The sequence below is a fragment of the Diabrotica undecimpunctata genome, chromosome 9 (genome assembly GCF_040954645.1).
Source record: "Diabrotica undecimpunctata isolate CICGRU chromosome 9, icDiaUnde3, whole genome shotgun sequence".
NCBI lineage: Eukaryota > Metazoa > Arthropoda > Insecta > Coleoptera > Chrysomelidae > Diabrotica > Diabrotica undecimpunctata.
This window is the reverse complement of record NC_092811.1, coordinates 103,028,090-103,046,469: the sequence shown is the minus strand read 5'-3', so window position 1 is coordinate 103,046,469 and position 18,380 is coordinate 103,028,090. Positions and strand designations below refer to the sequence as shown.

At 35.2% G+C, this 18,380-nt stretch overlaps 1 protein-coding gene across 2 annotated transcripts in view; it reads right to left on the bottom strand.

Moving 5' to 3' along the window:
* The window catches only part of LOC140449827 (uncharacterized), a 126,038-nt gene that overhangs the window by 27,114 nt on the left and 80,544 nt on the right, over nucleotides 1-18,380 (bottom strand). For both annotated transcript variants that reach the window (XM_072543185.1, XM_072543186.1), the window contains exons 4-5: nucleotides 11,444-11,555; nucleotides 7,494-7,684 (exon numbers count right to left, since the gene is read on the bottom strand). In XM_072543185.1, coding sequence (XP_072399286.1) covers nucleotides 7,494-7,684; nucleotides 11,444-11,555 — 303 coding nt within the window. The remainder of the gene's footprint in view (nucleotides 1-7,493; nucleotides 7,685-11,443; nucleotides 11,556-18,380) is intronic.

Below are 18,380 nucleotides of genomic sequence, written 5' to 3'. Positions count from 1 at the left end.
CTACAATAACAAAAGTGGTGAAGAAACGTAGACTAGAATGGCTCGGACATCTAGAAAGAATGTAAGGTAATAAACTAGTCAAAAATATTGTTTGGAGAGTACCTGAGGGCAAAAAAAAGAGATGAAGACCAAGAAAGAAGTGGAGAAATGTAGTGATGGAAGATGTCAGAGGGATGGGAATCAGAGATTGGAAGCTGATAGTTAAAAACAGAAAACGATGGAAATTATTCATACATACATTAACTCAGATATTATAACGATGTCATCAGCAAATCTTAGGTGGTTTAGATCCTCTCCATTTATATTTATTCCTATATTATCCTCTTGTACCATTTGCTTGAGATATATTTGAGTACAGCTGTAAACGATTTCGGAGAGACAGTATCACCCTGTCTAATTCCACGTTCTATTCGGAACTTTTTGGTATCTTCATGAAATCGGATACAAGCTGTAAAAGTTTCGTAGATACTCTTAATTACTTAGGCTTTGAGAACAGTTGATAAAGAAATACGGCGAGACGAAAAGAGAGCCTACATTTGGTATTTATAGATCTTGAGAAGGCGTACCACACCGTTTCTACACAAAAACTGTGAAGATATATGAGATAGAAATGGGTTCCTGAGAAGTACGTAAGGTTCTTGAAGGATATGTTTGGGGGAACGTATACCAAAGTAAGTACTTGTGTCAGATACACCTAAAGTTTCCTTAATAACGGTTGGTTTGCATCAACCTCATCACTGAGTCTCTATCTGTTTAATTTAGTTATGAATGTACTAACAAAGAAGGTAAGAGAGAGAGTTCTTTGGTCAATGCTCTTTGTTGATGATACCCTGTTAGTAGAGAAGAGCAAAGAAATGTTGGAGAAGAAGTTAAAGGGTCGGAGAAAGGCATTGAAGAAGGAGGACTTAAGGTTGGTGGATGAAAAATATAGTATCTGTGGTGGGAAGGAACAGATATAGTGGGACATTAAATTGATTAAAGAAAACTAGGAAGATTAGAAGAATTTAAATACTTTGGTTTCTACATAACGGAAGAGATGTGTGGTGTGATGTGAGTGTGGTGAGACCTGCTTTGCAGTACAGCGGTGAAGTATGGCCTGTAAAAAAGATTGAGGAAAAGAATATGGAGGTAGCTGAAACGAAAATGTTACGGTTTATTCTGGGTAAGATTAGAAAGGACAAGACTCTGTGTGCCAGAGGAGTTAAAAGGGGAAAAGTTTAGGTAAAAGACACGATAAACAGAAATCAATGGCGAAGAAGAGTAAGAAACACTGACCCCTAAGGAAAAATCTGAAGAAGGAGAAAAAAAGAAGGTAAAAGCACAGACATAGAGATGAACGTCATAAAAAGTCAGAGGGATCACCAAGAATAATAAGAAATAAATTCATGTAAGGAAAAAAGGAAAACCCACAATCACGATGAGTAAAGCATACAAAAAAGACATGAAAATCATGAACATTATCAACTACAAAAAAAAAGCATTAAATATTTTTTAATGAAGAAAAGTTTCCCTTATAGCTATATATATTTACACACAATTTTCACAATAAGAAAAAGTGGTAAATTCTTGGAGTTGTGTTTCTTTGTAAACAAATAATGTTGAGTTGTGGGTAATTTGTGAGTACCTATAGAGTAATAACATTATTTACATTAAAGTTAGAAGTTTGTTCACGATATTTAAAGCTTGGATCCCTAGTAAAGAGTGACCGATTTACTAATTTGTATTTATTACCAATACTGTTCCAAAGTACATGGAAGGCTGTTAAACTCTTTAAAATCAAATACATAAAACCTAGTGTTATTAAAATGAATGAAATATAAAAACTTTTTAAAAAGTGCAGAGAAAATCATATACACTTAATTGATATGTAACCAAATAATTGAGCAAAAAAGTAAATTGAAAGTTACAAGAATACGCAAAGCAAAAACACACGCTGGCTTAAGTTAAACAAAAATTTTAGCATTAAAGTGTTAAAATTAGCTTGAGTAACGGCAAAACAGAAATATAACCAAAAATATAAATTCTGCACACAATTTTTTTTCTTCATATGTAGCTATTGATTAATTCGAAAGAAAATATTATTGGGCGAATAATATTGGTCCAATTGGATTCTGAACTCTTCTGAACTGGAATGAAAACAGTTTAGAGGCTAGGGCGTTTTCCTTAAGCGACGCGCAGTTGCGGCCATGTTTGACCCTTGCGAAAAGTGGAAAAGTGTTGCAAATTTATATATAGGAGTAGGTATTATTTTGAACAACGACTAAAAAGAACATGTTGTAAGGGTAGCACGAGAAGTGATAGCGTAATGAGCGTCCAACTGAATACAGGCAATATCAACGTGAACACCATATGTGTGAACGCCCCACAGGTAGAGTGTGAAGAACAGGAAAAGGAAAAATTTTGAAGTGCCCTTGATTGCGAGAATGGTGTACCAATATATATATTTTTAGAGAAAGAATGGGAATAGAAAGAGTTCATGAAGATTTCGGGATAATAATAAGAAATGATGAAGGAAATAGTGTGATTGACTTCGCGGTGGCATGGGATTTGGTTGCCATTAATACGTTTTTTATGAAGACTGAAGACCAGTATGTTACCTGTGGCAGAAATTTAAGTCATATAAATTTTGTGCTGTCTAGAAAAAGTCAGCTAACAGAGGTTAAAAATTAAAAAGTGATAAAGGGTGAGTTTGTAGCTATTCAACACCGACCGGTGATAGTGGATGCGAAGATAAAGGTGAGGCGAGAAAGAATGCAAGTAGGATATCAGAAAGTAAAGGGGTGGAAGTTAAAGGATAAATAAAGGATTTAGCAAGAATCCTTAAGAGTAGAGTGTTACAAGAGCTTGAGGAAAAAGATACGGTAAATGATTGGTGGAAAGCCAACAGTAAAGTTGTGGTTCGAGTGGGAGAAGAAGTGAAGTTAAAAACATCTGGTAAAGGCCCTCCTAGAAATAAAAAACTTAGAACTGGTAGAACGATGAAGTGCAACAGAAGGTTACAGAGCAGAAAGGGGCTGGCAAGAGGTACAAGAGGTCTTAAAGAGAGGAAGATAAGAATATATACAAGGATTAAAGAGGGAAGCAAAGCGCGCGCTGTAGCTCCTACTAAGAAAAGATCGTCAGCACATCTGTATGAAGAGTTGAAAACCCCCGAGGGGATAAAAAGGTTGTAGAGCATTGCTCAATCAAGGGACAAGTCATCAAGGACTTGACCCACGTGCCGCAGATTAAGAGTGCGGATGGAAGACTGTTAAAAACCGATGTTGATATAAAGCAAAGATGGTATGAGTAATTTAGAAAGTTACTAAATAAAGAACACCAGAGGAGAGACAGATGATGCGGGATTCCAAATGAAAATATCATTGTAGAAGGATAAAGGAGACATTCAGGTTTGTAAGAACTATAGAGGGATGAAATGAACGTCGCACACAATGAAAATTTGGGAGAGAACTGTAAAGCGAAGGTAGAGGAGAGAGACATCGATAGTAGAAGAATAGTTTGAGTTTATACTAGGAAGGGGGACAACGGATGCCTTGTTTGCTATGAGACAGTTAATAGAGAACTACAGCCAGAAGAAAAGAAGGCGACATTTGGTATTTATAGATTTTAAAAAGGTATACGATACAGTTCTGAGACACGATCTGTGGGGATATATTTGGGAGAGAAATGGGTTCCTGAGGAGTATGTAAGGATCGTGAAGGATATGTATGAGAAAGCGTACACCAAATTAAGGATTTGTATCGGATTGATCGAAAGTTTTCCAGTGACGGTTGATTTGCATCATGGCTCTTCACTGAGTCCTTACCTATTTAATCTCTTTATGGATGTGCTGACAGAGAAAGTAAGGGAGGACTTCTTAGTCAATACTCTTTGCTAATAATATCGTGTTAGTAGAGGAGAGCAAAAAAATGTTGGAGGAGAAATTGGAGGGTTGGAGAAAATCTATTGAAGAGGGAGGACTTAGGGTTAGCAGGTCGAAAACGGAGTATATGTGGTTAGGAGGAAGAGGAATGTTTGGAGACATTGTTTGGTTAAAAACTAGGACAAGTAGGAGAATTGAAATACCTTGGCTTCTAGATAACGGAAAATTGGACACTAGATCGACAAACTGGCCACACAGTACAGGTTGGTTGGTTTAACTGGAAGCGAATAAGCGAGGTACTCTGTGATCAAAAAATCGGGGGGCTGAAAAGAAAGGAAAAAAATAAACAAAGCGGCAAACGAAGTGCTGGGTATTGAACAACATAAGAATACATATTTGGAGAAATGGCTAAACGACAGAACCCTAGGAACACGGGGAGAATATGTTACCCTCAGACAACAAGTTAAACAAAGAATAAAGCTCGAGAAAAACGAATACTGGGAGAGAATGTGCAGAGACATAGACAACACGATAGGGTATAACAGATCAACGGAAGCATGGAAAAAAATAAAAAACATCCGAAGTAATAAACGAAGTAAAAATACCATACAGATAATTAAATCAAAAGAGTGGACAAAGCATTACACAAAATTATTGTAGGAGAATAGGCCGGAGTATATCTCATACGACCCTGTGACAATAATAACTGAGGAAGCAGAAATCACAGAGGAAGATATAAATAACGCACTAAAGAAATCCAAAAACAATAAAGCACCAGGACCAGGGAACATAAAAATGGAACTGCTGAAATATAGAGGCGCAAGGATAGTATCCTTTATACGAATGTTGTTCAATAAAATCGAAGCAGGAGAGAAGATTCCCGATGAGTGGAATTAATCATACATGTCCTCCATTTTCAAAAAAGGTGACAAAAGGTCACCAAATAACTACAGAGGGATCAATGTAATGCCTTCAATAGCAAGAATCTTTTCATCAGTTATAAAAGAAAAACTAGAACAACACATGGACCATTATAGCGAAGAAAAAGCCGGATTCCGAAAAGCCAGATCATGTTTAGATAATATATTCATTATGAGACAAGGTGATTAAAAAGAACAAAGAAAAAAACATTGAAAAACATATGACCTTTATCGACTTAGAGAAAGCATACGATAGCGTGCCCAGAAAACAACTATGGGAAGCAATGAGAAGAATGCGCGTTAGAGAGAAATGGGTGAATATAACACAAAGACTGCATAAAGAAACACAAGTGCAAATAAAGTTAGGTAATGAAATAACAAAAACAATCACCGCAACAAAAGGCCTCAAACAGGGATGTGGTCTCTCACCTACACTTTTTAACATATATATATATATATATATATATATATATATATATATATATATATATATATAGATCAGGCTTTGAAAAGATGGTATAGAAAATGCGGAACAATGGGCATATGGATATGGAATACATGATAAGGAAATTAAAGGAAGAATATGAACTTTTGGGACTCAAGATAAATATGTGCAAGACCGAATACTTATGTATTGGACCCGAGGTTGCAGACTTGAACTTAAGTTTAGAAGAAGAGACTATTAAGAGTTGTAAGGCTTTTAAGTATTTAGGGTCAATGATTAGCCGAGATGGTACTTGTATGGAAGATATAGAAATGAAAATAGCACGGGGAAAACAAGCCACAAGAGCACTTCATGGAGTGATATGGAACAACACTCTAACCAAAGAAAACAAAAAGAGGATCTTTCAAAGCATAGTGATGAATATTACCCTATATGGAGCGGAAGTAATGACAACAACAATACGAAATAAAATAAGAACAGTTGAACTGGACTTTATGAGAAGATGTCTACAAATCACAAGAGCGGATAGAATAAGAACGGAGGAAATATGGAACAGAATGGAAGTAAAATGCTCAATTACAAAAAAGTTGGAAAACAGAGCCCTGCAGTGGTACGGGCATGTACAAAGAATGCCAGAGCATAGGTGGCCGAAAAGAATATTAAACTGGGACCCGCCGGGAAGAAGACGAAGAGGAAGACCTGCTACAAGATGGAAAACATACGTCGGAAATGCTATGATAGATAGAGACCTCAGAGAAGGTGACTGGGAGAATAGAGTGCTGTGGAGGACGAAAACGGCAAACTCATAATGGGAAAAGCCGAAGAAGAAGAAGAAGAAGAAGATGGTTTGGTCATATCAGACGTAGAAATGAAAACCATGTGGGATGAAGGATAGAGCTGTTAAAAGTTAATGAAAGGAGAGGTAGAGGAAAACCGAGGAGAAGATGGAAGGGCTATGTGGCAGAGCACTTAAAAGAGAAAGGTTTAGATGTTCCGATGGACATGAGTGGCGACGAAGAGTAAGGGACAGCTACCCCTGAAAAGGGAAAAGCTGATGAAGAAGACGAAGAATTTTAAAAGCTGACGTAAAGAAAGGCATAAACAGAAAACTATAAAGCCATTGAATCAGATCTATTATACAATCAATGTACTGTACTATTCAATCAAATATATGATACCAGCGAAATCCATCAAACTGGTTCAAATCGATCTTTATTTCTCTCCTTACGAAACCAAACATTAAGAAATGCAGCGATTGTAGACTCATTAGTCTTATGAACAATGGAACATATCCTTTTAAACAGAATTCCATTGTATTCGATCTTGTGCATTTTAAATCCAGTTATGCTGGATGCGCTTAATCTAGTCCGACCACCTTGTTAAAGGACGTCCTCAATTACGATAAGAATCTATTATTTTCTTGATCCATCTCTGACAACATGTCCTACCCAGTTCCATATCAGCGTTGTAATTCTTTTAACTGCGTCCGTAACACCAGTTTTTCTCATAACTATTTAATTTGAAACTCTGTCTCTGAGGGATATATTCAACATTGACCTATCCATTGTTCTGTGTATCATTGTATCTCATTAATTACTTTTTTGGTAGACCCTCCTTTTTAAGCACATGGGAATATCTGATCAGATATTTTCATGTGAACATCGGTACCAAGAATAAAATATAGGCATTTGAAATGTGGTTGTATCGAAGAATGTTCAAAATACCATGGACCAGGAGAACCACAAACCAGAAGTAGTTCTTCGAAGAATATGACATGTACGATTCTATTAAATATCATTACGAGATGTAAACTAGAATATCTTTAACGTATTATCAGAGGACCAAGATATCCGCCTCCTTCGGAAGGCGGAGAGTTTCTTTCGCATCCTTCGGAAGGCGGAAGAAACTCTCCTGTTTGGGAAACCTGCAATAGTGGACAGGTTTAACAGCAGACACGTAGTCCAAGACCGAGATTAACATAAGAAAATTATAAGCATTGTTGTCGCCGACCTTGTCTAGGAACATGGTACCTTTATAGAAATAAGATTTGATAAAAGTTACTTTAATGTTTTTAAACTATTTGTGTCTATTGCCGTGCGTGTGACACTGATTGAGGTTATAAAAATATAACTGTCTGTAATCTATTTTGTCTGTGTCTGTTGTAATCTGTCAATTTTTATTTTTTTTATCATAATAACCATAATACTTTCTGGACAAACAGCGACAAAAAATCTTCAAATTTACACGAATAAAACAAGATACTTACTTCCCACATGAATTATTTCCTTTGTCAAGAAGTACGAAGTGCCTGGAATGCTTACATTACAAAGGAATTTAGTGGGACCTGTTAAAGTATGGTTGTAGGATGCAAAATTGTGAGTTGCCGTTATGTTGTAATATCCGTCATTGTCGTCGTCCATCTCGACAGTTTCTGTAAGATCGATTTTGGTCCCATTTCTAAAATCAAAATATAAAAATTAAATTGTGTAACTTAAAATTAGTTCGTAGCTCGTAATTGTACTAGAATACTAGATTTTTGCATTAGATCGAAATGGAATTAAAAACAAAACGAGTCGTGGCATTTGGGGAGCATGTCTGCTGAAAATATTTCAGTTTTGTAAGGTACATTTAAAAAATCTGAATTTTTTTCTCTGAAGATTTTGTTTAATGATTTTAGTAATTTTCAATATTTATTTATTAAACAATTAAAGGGCAGTAAAAGGGCAGAAATACAACAGAACTATTTATTATACTAGATTCTTATCACTTCTGCTTCTGATAAAATTTATAATATACAGTTTTGGTTACAAAATACAAATATTTTGTGAAATCGGCAACACTGTGACAAGAATTGTTAGTCTTAGTCACTTCACTGGCGCTATTACAGTTTCCTTCTTTGTTAGTTTGGCGTCTTTAGCATATGTCGTATAGATGGCGTAAAGTCAGACTAAATATTAAAATAATAATAAAATATAAATAAATATCATTTGATAGTAAATTTAGTTATTATATAAACTGAATGATGTTTAAAAATAAAATTTAGGTACCACTAATTCTTGAAGTTTTGACAAGCCAAGTTTCATTCTTCTAGCTTCTTGAAGTTAGCCAGAAACAAATCACCCGGAATAGATAATCTCCCAGCTTAACTATATAAAGAAGGTCCATGATACCATAATGGCAGCTTATAAAAGAAATATGGACATAGAAATCCCTCCCCAATGATTGGAATATTTGAATATTTTGCAGCATACACAAAAAGGAGATATCTTTGAATGCTCTAACCACAGACGAATTATGCTTCTAAATGTAGCGTATAAAATATTTTCCACAGTAGTATGTGACCGTATGGCACCATATGCAGAACGGATAGTAGGAAAATGTCAGGTTGTTTAAGAGGTCGTAAATAAAAAACTCTGGAATATGGCATTGATATTCATCACATATTTATAAACTATAAAGCATTCTACGACTCTGTGAATAGAAGAGAAATGTTTAAAGCAATGAAAGAGCTGGGGATATCTAACCAGTTCATAAATGTAACAAAACTAACTCTTGAAAAAGTTGAATGTAGAGTACGAATTTAGAGGGAACTGTCTGAACCTTTTAAAACAAATAACGGACTGCGCCAGGGAGATCCTCTCTCCTGTATACTGTTCAATCTGGCTCTGGAAAAAGTAATAAGTATGTCGCAAATCACAACCCCTGGTTCAATATATAATAAATCAGTGCAAATCCTGGCCTATGCTGATGATATCAATATTGTTAGGAGAACGGAAAATGCTGTACGAGAGGCGTATGTAGCATTAAAAGAATCAGTTATGAAAATGAGTTTAATAATAAACACCAACAAAACGAAGTATATGAAAATAAGCACGCAACCACAGATCCTATGGCTGCTTGTTATAGAAAACGATATTGTCGTTTGTATACCTGGGAGCGCTCGTTTATACAGAAAATAATAATGCCGCAGAGATAAACCGCAGAATTTGCGGTCCACAATTATATCGAGAAATACAGAAATATTAAGCAGTGAATGACAATGGAGTGTGGAGAAGACGTCTGAGGTGGATAGGGCATGTATTGATAACATCGATGAAGACATGCGAAACATGGGAATACGTGCTTGGCGGAGATAGGGACGACTGGAGAGAAATTCTTGAGAAGTAACGGGATTGTGGCCCGTTCAAAAACCTACAGTCATACCGAGCGATAAGAAGTAGTCACTTCAAAAAACTTCACTCGATTCTTAATTTTGTCCAAAAACTGTAACTGAAACAGAAAACTAAGTGATTCGGATTCAAGACGAAACGATATGTGGAGGAAAATATTAAACCTTCGGTGATAATTTTTTTAATGTTTGCTCGTTCACTTAAGCAAGTACGAAAAATGTTTGTCTTTCGAGCCCAAATTTCCTCCAGACAGTTAGATTTAATAGAATTGAGACAATGGGAGATATTGGCACAGGACCGACAAACATGGAAGGCGATAATAAAAGCGGCAAAGACTTACGAAGAGTGCTAACACCATTGACGATGATGAGTTATACTTAAATGACAAATTCTTATAGAATTTGTAGAACTTATAGAATTTATAGAACTTTTAAACTGTTATAGAACTAAATTTGTCATATAATTGAGCTAATGAAACTGGTAATACAATTTGGGGACTGCAAACATTCCCACTTTTGATGGAATTAACTTCTTTTTAAGTTTCTAGCTAAATATAGAAAACCCAAAATAGAGAATTTACTGAATGATGGCAATGAATGCAGGCTTAACGAGTAGAGAGGGATGATTGGACTTTGTGACTTCAGACTGAAGCAATTGCTGTCTGTAAACATAACATGGTGAGGTAAATTAGCATCTATCTTTAGAGTTCAATAGACATAGTGTTTGGATCCTACTTCAAGCTGATTTAATGCAGCGTACCAAGATTTTTAACTGCGATTTCTATTAAGACGCATCTATTTTAATGAAATTTTGGAATTAACCTCTATTTACCCTTAACTTCAAAATCTATCTCAAGCCAAAGTGTGCTTTTACCTTGAAGGTGAAATCCAAGCCAATTGGGAAGTCGGTACCTGTATATTGAAAACAAAATTACGAATCGATAGAAAAATGCTTTATTAACTTACAACAGTTAATATGTTTGTCGTTTAAAGATTGTTTCTTATTTAAAGTTTCCTTATTTTGGTTTAATATTTTTCCAAAAAATTAGACTCAGTATAACGATAACACTTCAAACGCGAACAACATAAAAACAATCATCATCATTATCATGGGTTATGAATACTTGGTGATCATCACCTGTATCATTACTATTATCATCATCCAAATTTAATTCATACAGCTCATAATCCCTTTAAGTGAAAAATTCACTCATCCCAGATACCTGCAGTATCGGAAGGATTGAGCTCTGTGGAAACTCTTTCCACATAGCCACATGACCTTATATGCCAAAGTATCTCTCAAAAAAAAATTATACATATGGAGATTGAAAATAATACCACTTTCTACATGGTATTATGAATGTTTTCACTCAGACACAGCTGTTTTAGGTTCTTGGGAATGGCACTAGTCATAGAGAGAATAATAGACATCTTCTATGTACTTTTTAGTCTCCATTTCCTTTTTATTTGTATTTCAAGATATCTATATTTGGCGATATTTTTCGTTGTATTTAACACACCAATTATTTTTCAAAAATGAGATCCGGTCCTTTGTGACTCACTGATTGGTCTGTAAGCACGGTATAGTCACAGTATAATTATATATATTGTGACTCACTGATTGGTCTGTAAGCACGGTATAGTCACAGTATAACTATATATAGGATGTATTGGTAATAAAAGTACAGAACGATACAATAATACTTTGTACGTATTCTTACTTTCCTCTCTTTTAGAGCTATCATACCTCTTTATATCTTCTTTCTTTTCCGTAACCTTCAGTTGCACTTCATCGTTCCACCACCAAGTTTCTTTTGCCTCCTAGATGTTGTGATAACAGCTGTTTACAATTGGGTAGAGCTGTTAGAAGTTAAGAAAAACTTAAAACAGAAAGATTTAAATACAAAAGGCATGATGGACAGAAATGAATGGCGAAGAAAGATAAGGAATAGCAAACCCTGAAAAGGGAAGAGCTGAGGAGGAAGAAGAAGAGATTATGTAAATTTTATGGATATATATGTGTCATATATACTAAACTAAATACTTACTCGTATTGCAGAGAAAAGTGAACTTCTGGCATGGGTGAAATTCCATTTGCCATACATATAACTAAGGCGTCACTGCTGAATAATACGAGATCCAATCCGGATTCAACAGGGGCTAGAAAATAGAAAATTATTAGTATATGACATAATATCTTATTTTGTATGATTTATTGCCAATATAAACTATACAGTCTGAGTGTATTACGAGAGAAGTTTTATTATTATTGTAAAAGTTCTCTTTTAATACTGCTAGAGTAACTTAGAATTATGAGAATTACTAGAGGAACCGCAGAGTTTATCTCAACGCAGAAAATTTGACCGCTTATTGTAAACGATAAATTTTTTTAAGAGAAATGAGTTATTTGCTTCTTGTTCATTGGCGGATTATTGCCTCTATGGAAGGTTGTCACTTCATCTTTTGCGCGGTTGTCCGATGCTTCTTTTGCCGATTGGTGACTTATCTCTTGCTATTTTGACGACAAGGGTTTCCTCCATTCTGCTTATGTAGTTATTCCATTCTTTTTTTCTATTTCGTGTCCATTCATTTATACACTGTACGTTACATTTACAGTTACGTTACAGTACTCTCATCTCTGGCGTTTCCAGTAGCCTTTGCGTTGTGGCTGTGTCGGGTCTTGTTTCTGAGTTCTATTAGTCTTACACGTCTTACTGTTTCACCATATAGTGTTATTAAGGCATCATGCCAGCCTATTTGCTTTTTGTACTTGATCTCTCACTTCTTTGTCCAGGTCTCCATAGCTAGACAGTATAATTCCCAGTTGTTTTATTTCCATTACTTGTTCAATACTGATGCCATCAATTTCTATTTTACATCTAGTTGGTTCTTTGCTGACTACTATTGTTTTAGTTTTCTGAAAAGAAATTGTCACATTAAATTCTTTTGCTCTTATGTTAAATCTGTGGACCAGTCTTTGTAGACTATCTTCATCTTAGGCTATCAATATTGCGTCGTCTGCGTAACAGAATATTTTGATTTCTTTGTTTCCCATTCTGTATCCTCTTCCTTTTTTAACGGTTTTGATAATTTCATCCATGATCAAATTGAAGAGCATGGGGCTTAATGAATCCCCTTGTTTTATTCCGCTGCCTATTTCCATAGGTTCTGTAAGTTGTCCATCTATTCTGACTTCCATTTTGTTGTTTTGGTATATGTTTTCGATAGTTTTTATAATATTTAGGGGAACTTCTCTATTATACAGAAGATGGATTACATCTTTGGGTCTTACTCTGTCAAACGCTTTCTTTAGGTCAATCAGACACACAAATGCTGGTCTATTATACTCTAGTGATTTCTCAGTAATTTGCTTTATAACGAATATTGCATCTGTACACGATCTTCCACTACTAAAATCCTGTTGTTCATCTGCTAAACTTATCCTCTGATTTATTAGTAGGTACTTGTGAAATTTTAGTTATAAGTTTTAGCGTAGTATTTAACAAGTTTATACCTCTGTAGTTTTCTGGCTGATTTTTATCTCCTTTTTTGAATAGTAGAATTAGTTCGCTCGTTCTCCATTCTTCCGGTATTTTATTGTGTTTTATAATTTTATTAATTAGTGTAGTTAATTGTTCTGTCATTGCTGTTCCACAATATTTCAGTAACTCGTTTGGTATTTCGTCTTTACCTGCTGCTTTTCTGTTCTTCGGGTGTTCAAGTATTTTCCGAACTTCCTGTACATTTATATTAAGTTCTTCATTTGTGGTAATCGCTGGTGTTTCCGGTTCTAGCGTCATTTGTTCTTCTTCTGCATATAGCTTTTTTAGGTAGTCAATCCACGTACCCTTTTCTATGTGTTTTGGTTCTATTAGTTTCTCTACCTCCGTTCTTTGACCTCTTATGAGGCGCCATATTTCCTTTTGCAGACCGTAAAAATCATGTTCCATTCCTTTGGCATTCCCAGTGATCAGTTTTTATTTTTCTTACAAGTGCATGTGTTTCGTTTCTAATTGTCTTGTAATTATAGTATGTCTCTTGTGTTTTCGTTGACATGTATTTCAGGTAAGCTTGTTTCTTTTCTTTACATGTTTCCTTCACTTTTTACAAAACATGGAGTTCTTCGCCTTGGGAACGATATATTTTTATTTATATTTCTTTCACCAAGAGCTTCTCTGGCCGAGGCTAAGATATTAGACTTTATTTTTGCCTAGCTTTCTTCGACTCCATCACTTTCTGTGATACATGTGTTTCTGCTTTTTTCGGTTATTCTTTTTTGGAATACGTATCTTGTGGGGTCATCCTGTAAGCTTTCGACTTTTATCTTTGTGGTTTAATCTGGTGTTCTCTTACCACATATATGTGTTTTCATTCGAATTTTGCACAATACTAATTTATGATCACTTCCTATTTCTGCTGATGTTAGTACTCTTACATCCAAAATTTGAAAGGGCTATAACTCTCTATTCGACAGAATATAGTCTATCATAGATCGTTGTCATCTTTGTCCTCAGCTGTTTTCAAAAGTGTATTTAAATTGTTCTTTGTGAGGAAAAAATATATTAAAAATACGTATTTCGTTTATGCTGCATAGGTCCATCAGAAGGTCTACGTTCTCTTTTGCTTTTTAATATTGAAAATTAATTTAGAAAGCAATAGAGAATAATCTAGAAAAACTTCGCCAAAAACTCTAAGGAAACTCCAAAGTTATATTCATTGAAAGGGAAAATGAATGTCAATTATATAACACTAATACTGTAATAATGGAGATAAGCTCTGGAGGAAAAAGTTTAAGCTTAGTAAGACCAAAACATAATATTTAGAATGTTTATTTAAAGACAACTTAGAATGCTCTCAAGCTATATAAAGCTGCTGTATGACTAGCTATCCTATATGTCACTGAATTTTTATTGTGATTAATGCTTAGTCGTACATGTGGCAGCTGTTGATATTATCATAGGAGACAATAGGTTCAACGCGTTAATAATATTTAAACAACACGAAGAATCGCTGAGTTACAAGTTGCTGAGTCATCATCATCATCATCTAGCCTTGTGCGTCTATAGTTAAATATCTCTCTTCAGTCCTATCTCCCCAGTGGGAGTGTAGTGATCATCGTGATGTCGTAAATTGTCCGTCTCCAAAGATCTCTGTCTCTGGTCACTCATGCATAGGTCTCTTGCATATTCCTGTAATTTAGTCGATCATCTTGTTGGAAATCTTCCACGTGATCTGGAAAGTTGAATATAGGCCTCCTAATTTTTTCCAGTTTTCTGGAAGGAGTGAGAGAAGAAAACCAAAAAAATCTGGTGGGACACATTTAGACATTTCTGTGACAGGGATTAATATTGGTATTACATAAGCTAAAAACGTATGGTATAAAAAAACTAGGCCTAGATAGCTTTCAGAAATATTTATATAAGTTTAGAATTTAGAAGATAAAAGATAAAATACATTAAAACATTGAACGGTTATGTTCAAATGGTTTCACGGAAGTCGAACAAGAACGCAGATGTAAAACCAATATTAAAAATGTTGGTTAAAACCATATTACCAATTCTTTACAACGGGGTTAAATATGATCATAAAAGTAGTCATCTGAACACAACGTACATGAGTCATAAACGAGCACGAAAGTGCATTTAATTAAGTAGATACCACTGGGACTATAATATAACAACAATAAACGTTGTTGAATGATAATATATTGAATTATACTAAATTAAATTGGAATTATGAAATAAAGAAATTTAATACGAAAAATTTAAAGACTGTTTTAATTAAAATAATGGCATTAGGTCAAACTTATTAAGTATCCACTGACAGTCAAGTTACTTTTGAATAATGCGACTACATTTTAGAAATCTATACATTATTCCTTCAAGTAATATTGTATTTATTTATGCAGTTCCTTGCTATGGCTCGTGCCACAGTCTGATACCCACCGTTGATTTTTAACAAAGAAAAAACCTCTTATGGTACTAGTTGTTGTTTTCAAGATTTAACATGCATACCGTTAGGAGATTACTGTATCTTCATATACATTAAGTTGATAGGATTTTTTATTATTATTATTATTATTATATATATATATATATATATCGTTTAAAAAGTTCGATCTTTCACAAGTATTCGATTTCGCAAAGTTGTTATTCCGAAATGAGGGCATCACGTGAGTCAATGTTATCAATTCCCTCCCAATTATCTTGCTTTTATTGTGAGGTTACGAAAGTTGGTTTGTTTCCTACGTTTAATGTCTAAATCATATTCCATAACAAAATGTTGTAGGGGGTCACACCGTTCATTACTTTTTATAATACTCCAACTTAGGTGATGCACATGTCATTTGACTATTATACAGCTCAACACCCATGTCCAATGTAACTTTTAGCAACAGTAAGTTCTACCGAAGTAAAGAATGCCATAAAGACTTTAAAGAACAAAAAATCAGGGGGACCAGGAGGAATCGTTAATGAACTAATTAAGTACGGAACGGACAAACTAGACAGAATTATACACGAAATGTTCAGTAACGCTATAAACCTGAACGAAATACCAGAAGAATGGTCCAAAGCATATATAACCTCGATACATAAAAAGGGAGATAAGAAGAAATGCGGGAACTACAGAGGCATCAGTGTGATAGCATGTATGGGCAGGTTATATGGAAAAATACTGAAAGAAAAACTGGAAAAATCTATCTCAAATAAAATCGGAGAAGATCAGGCGGGGTTCACGGCAGGAAGATCTTGCATAGACCACATTTATACCACACTCCAACAATTAATTGAAAAAAAATAGCAAAAAATAGACCAGTACACATGTCATTCATAGATTTAAAAAAGCATATGACACGGTCCCCAGAAAACAACTATGGAACACGATGAAGGAAATCGGAATAACTCAGAGGTTAATAGAAGCCGTAAAAAACCTTTACAACAACAACAAGGTAAGAGTTAAAACCGGCAATAAATACTCCAACGAATTTAAGACCACAAAAGGCTTATTGCAGGGATGCTCTACATCTCCGACACTGTTCAAGATATTCCGCGAACAAATATTAAAACCATGGAAAAGGAAATGTGAAGGGATGGGAATACCAATCCGGGACAACTTCTTGTACACATTAAGCTTTGCAGATGACCAAGTGGTAACGGCTCTGTGCCGATGAAGATGAAGAAGATCTGTGCTATATGCTCCGAAAATTAGAAAAGGAATACACAAAAAATGGACTGGAAATAAATCTAGAAAAGACCGAATATTTAACAACAGAGCAAGAACCAGTGAGAAACTTGGAAATGGACGATAATAGGAAAATTAACAGCACTGACAAATTCAAATATTTAGGATTCATACTCTTAAATAATGGAACCACCGAGCAAGAGATAACCAGCAGATTAGCACAGACAAGAACATGTATTAAATAAATGAACGGGGTACTGTGGGATAGACAGATTATCAGAAATACAAAGAAGAGAATTTATAACACCTTTGTACGCAGTATAATGACCTATGGAGCAGAGAATTGGATATTAAATAAACGAAACAGGTCCAAAATCACAGCAACTGAAATGGAGTTCATGAGAAGAAGCTGCAGAGTGACAAAAATGGATCACATCAGAAATGAGGAGATAAAACGAAGAATAGCAGTAGAACAAGACATACTCAGCTACATCGAAGAAAAACGTTTAATTTGGTATGGACATCTGAGAAGAACAGATTATACAAGGTGGATAGCAAAGATTTCGGATTGGAGCCCAATAGGAAGGAGGGAAAGAGGTAGACCCCGAAGCTCATGGAGGGATGAAGTGGACGAGGCCATGGAAAGACGAGACCTTAGAGATGGAGAATGGCAGAACAGAAAGGACTGGAGACGTTGGCTGAAAGAAGGAAGGCGGCGACAGCTGTAAAAATCCTTGTATAGATAGATAGAGATAAGTTCTACCGGAGCTGCCTTACTATGAGAGAGGTTTGCCTCTTAGACTCTGATTGAAGTCATCGTGGCCTTTGATCATCTTAAAGTATACATGTCTAAGCATGGGGGCTGCCAGGCCTATCTACACATACTATTAACCAATAACATATAGAACTATAAATATATAGCTATATGCTTCCTTTCCGGATAGTGGGGTGCAATTGCACCCCCTTGCACCCCGCTGCCGGGGCTCATGTATGTAAGTCTGTAAAATTTGCTGCCTGCCAACTCTCAATGCTTTGGATGAGACCTCGTAGAATTTATCCATCCTCACCGATCTTCCAATTTTTCAATAACCAGTCTTTCATCTTAAGGTTTTGATTTGGTTTTCTTTTGGAGAGTTTTAATAATTTACTTATCAGTTTCTTTCTCGATAACATGGGTGAGGACCCTCATGTGCTTATGCATAGTATTGGGATCTACTACAGTTAAGTCTACTCTCTCCTATAGAATTGCTTAATTTTTACAAGATAAACAAAATGTTTACCCAGATTTTCTGGATACAACTCTTTTTACTGATGAGGCAACATTTACCAGACGAGGAATATTTAATTGGAAAAATAATCATTTATGGGATTCGGAAAATCCTCATATTAAGAGAGAAATCCATTTTCCGTACGACTTTAAGGTTAAAATTTCGTGTGGTGTAATATGTGACCACTTAACTGCCATCCAATTTAAATGGATCTCTGTATTTAGATTTTCTTCAAGAATATTCACAAGAATTACTAAAAGGATATACCTCTCGCCTTAAGACAAAACATGCGGTTTCTGCACGAGGGGGCACCACTACATTATTCTGTAGAAGTTCGTCAATACTTCAATCAACAGTTTTCGTATCGATGGATTGGTCATGGAAGTGAGTTTGCTTGGCTACCAAGAAGTCCCGATTTTTATTCTTTGGATTTTTCAATTTGGTCGCAAATGAAGGCATTAATTTACAAAAAAAGAATTAATTACCTTTTAGAATTGCTACAGAAAATTGCGGAAAAAGCCGTGAATGTGATTTA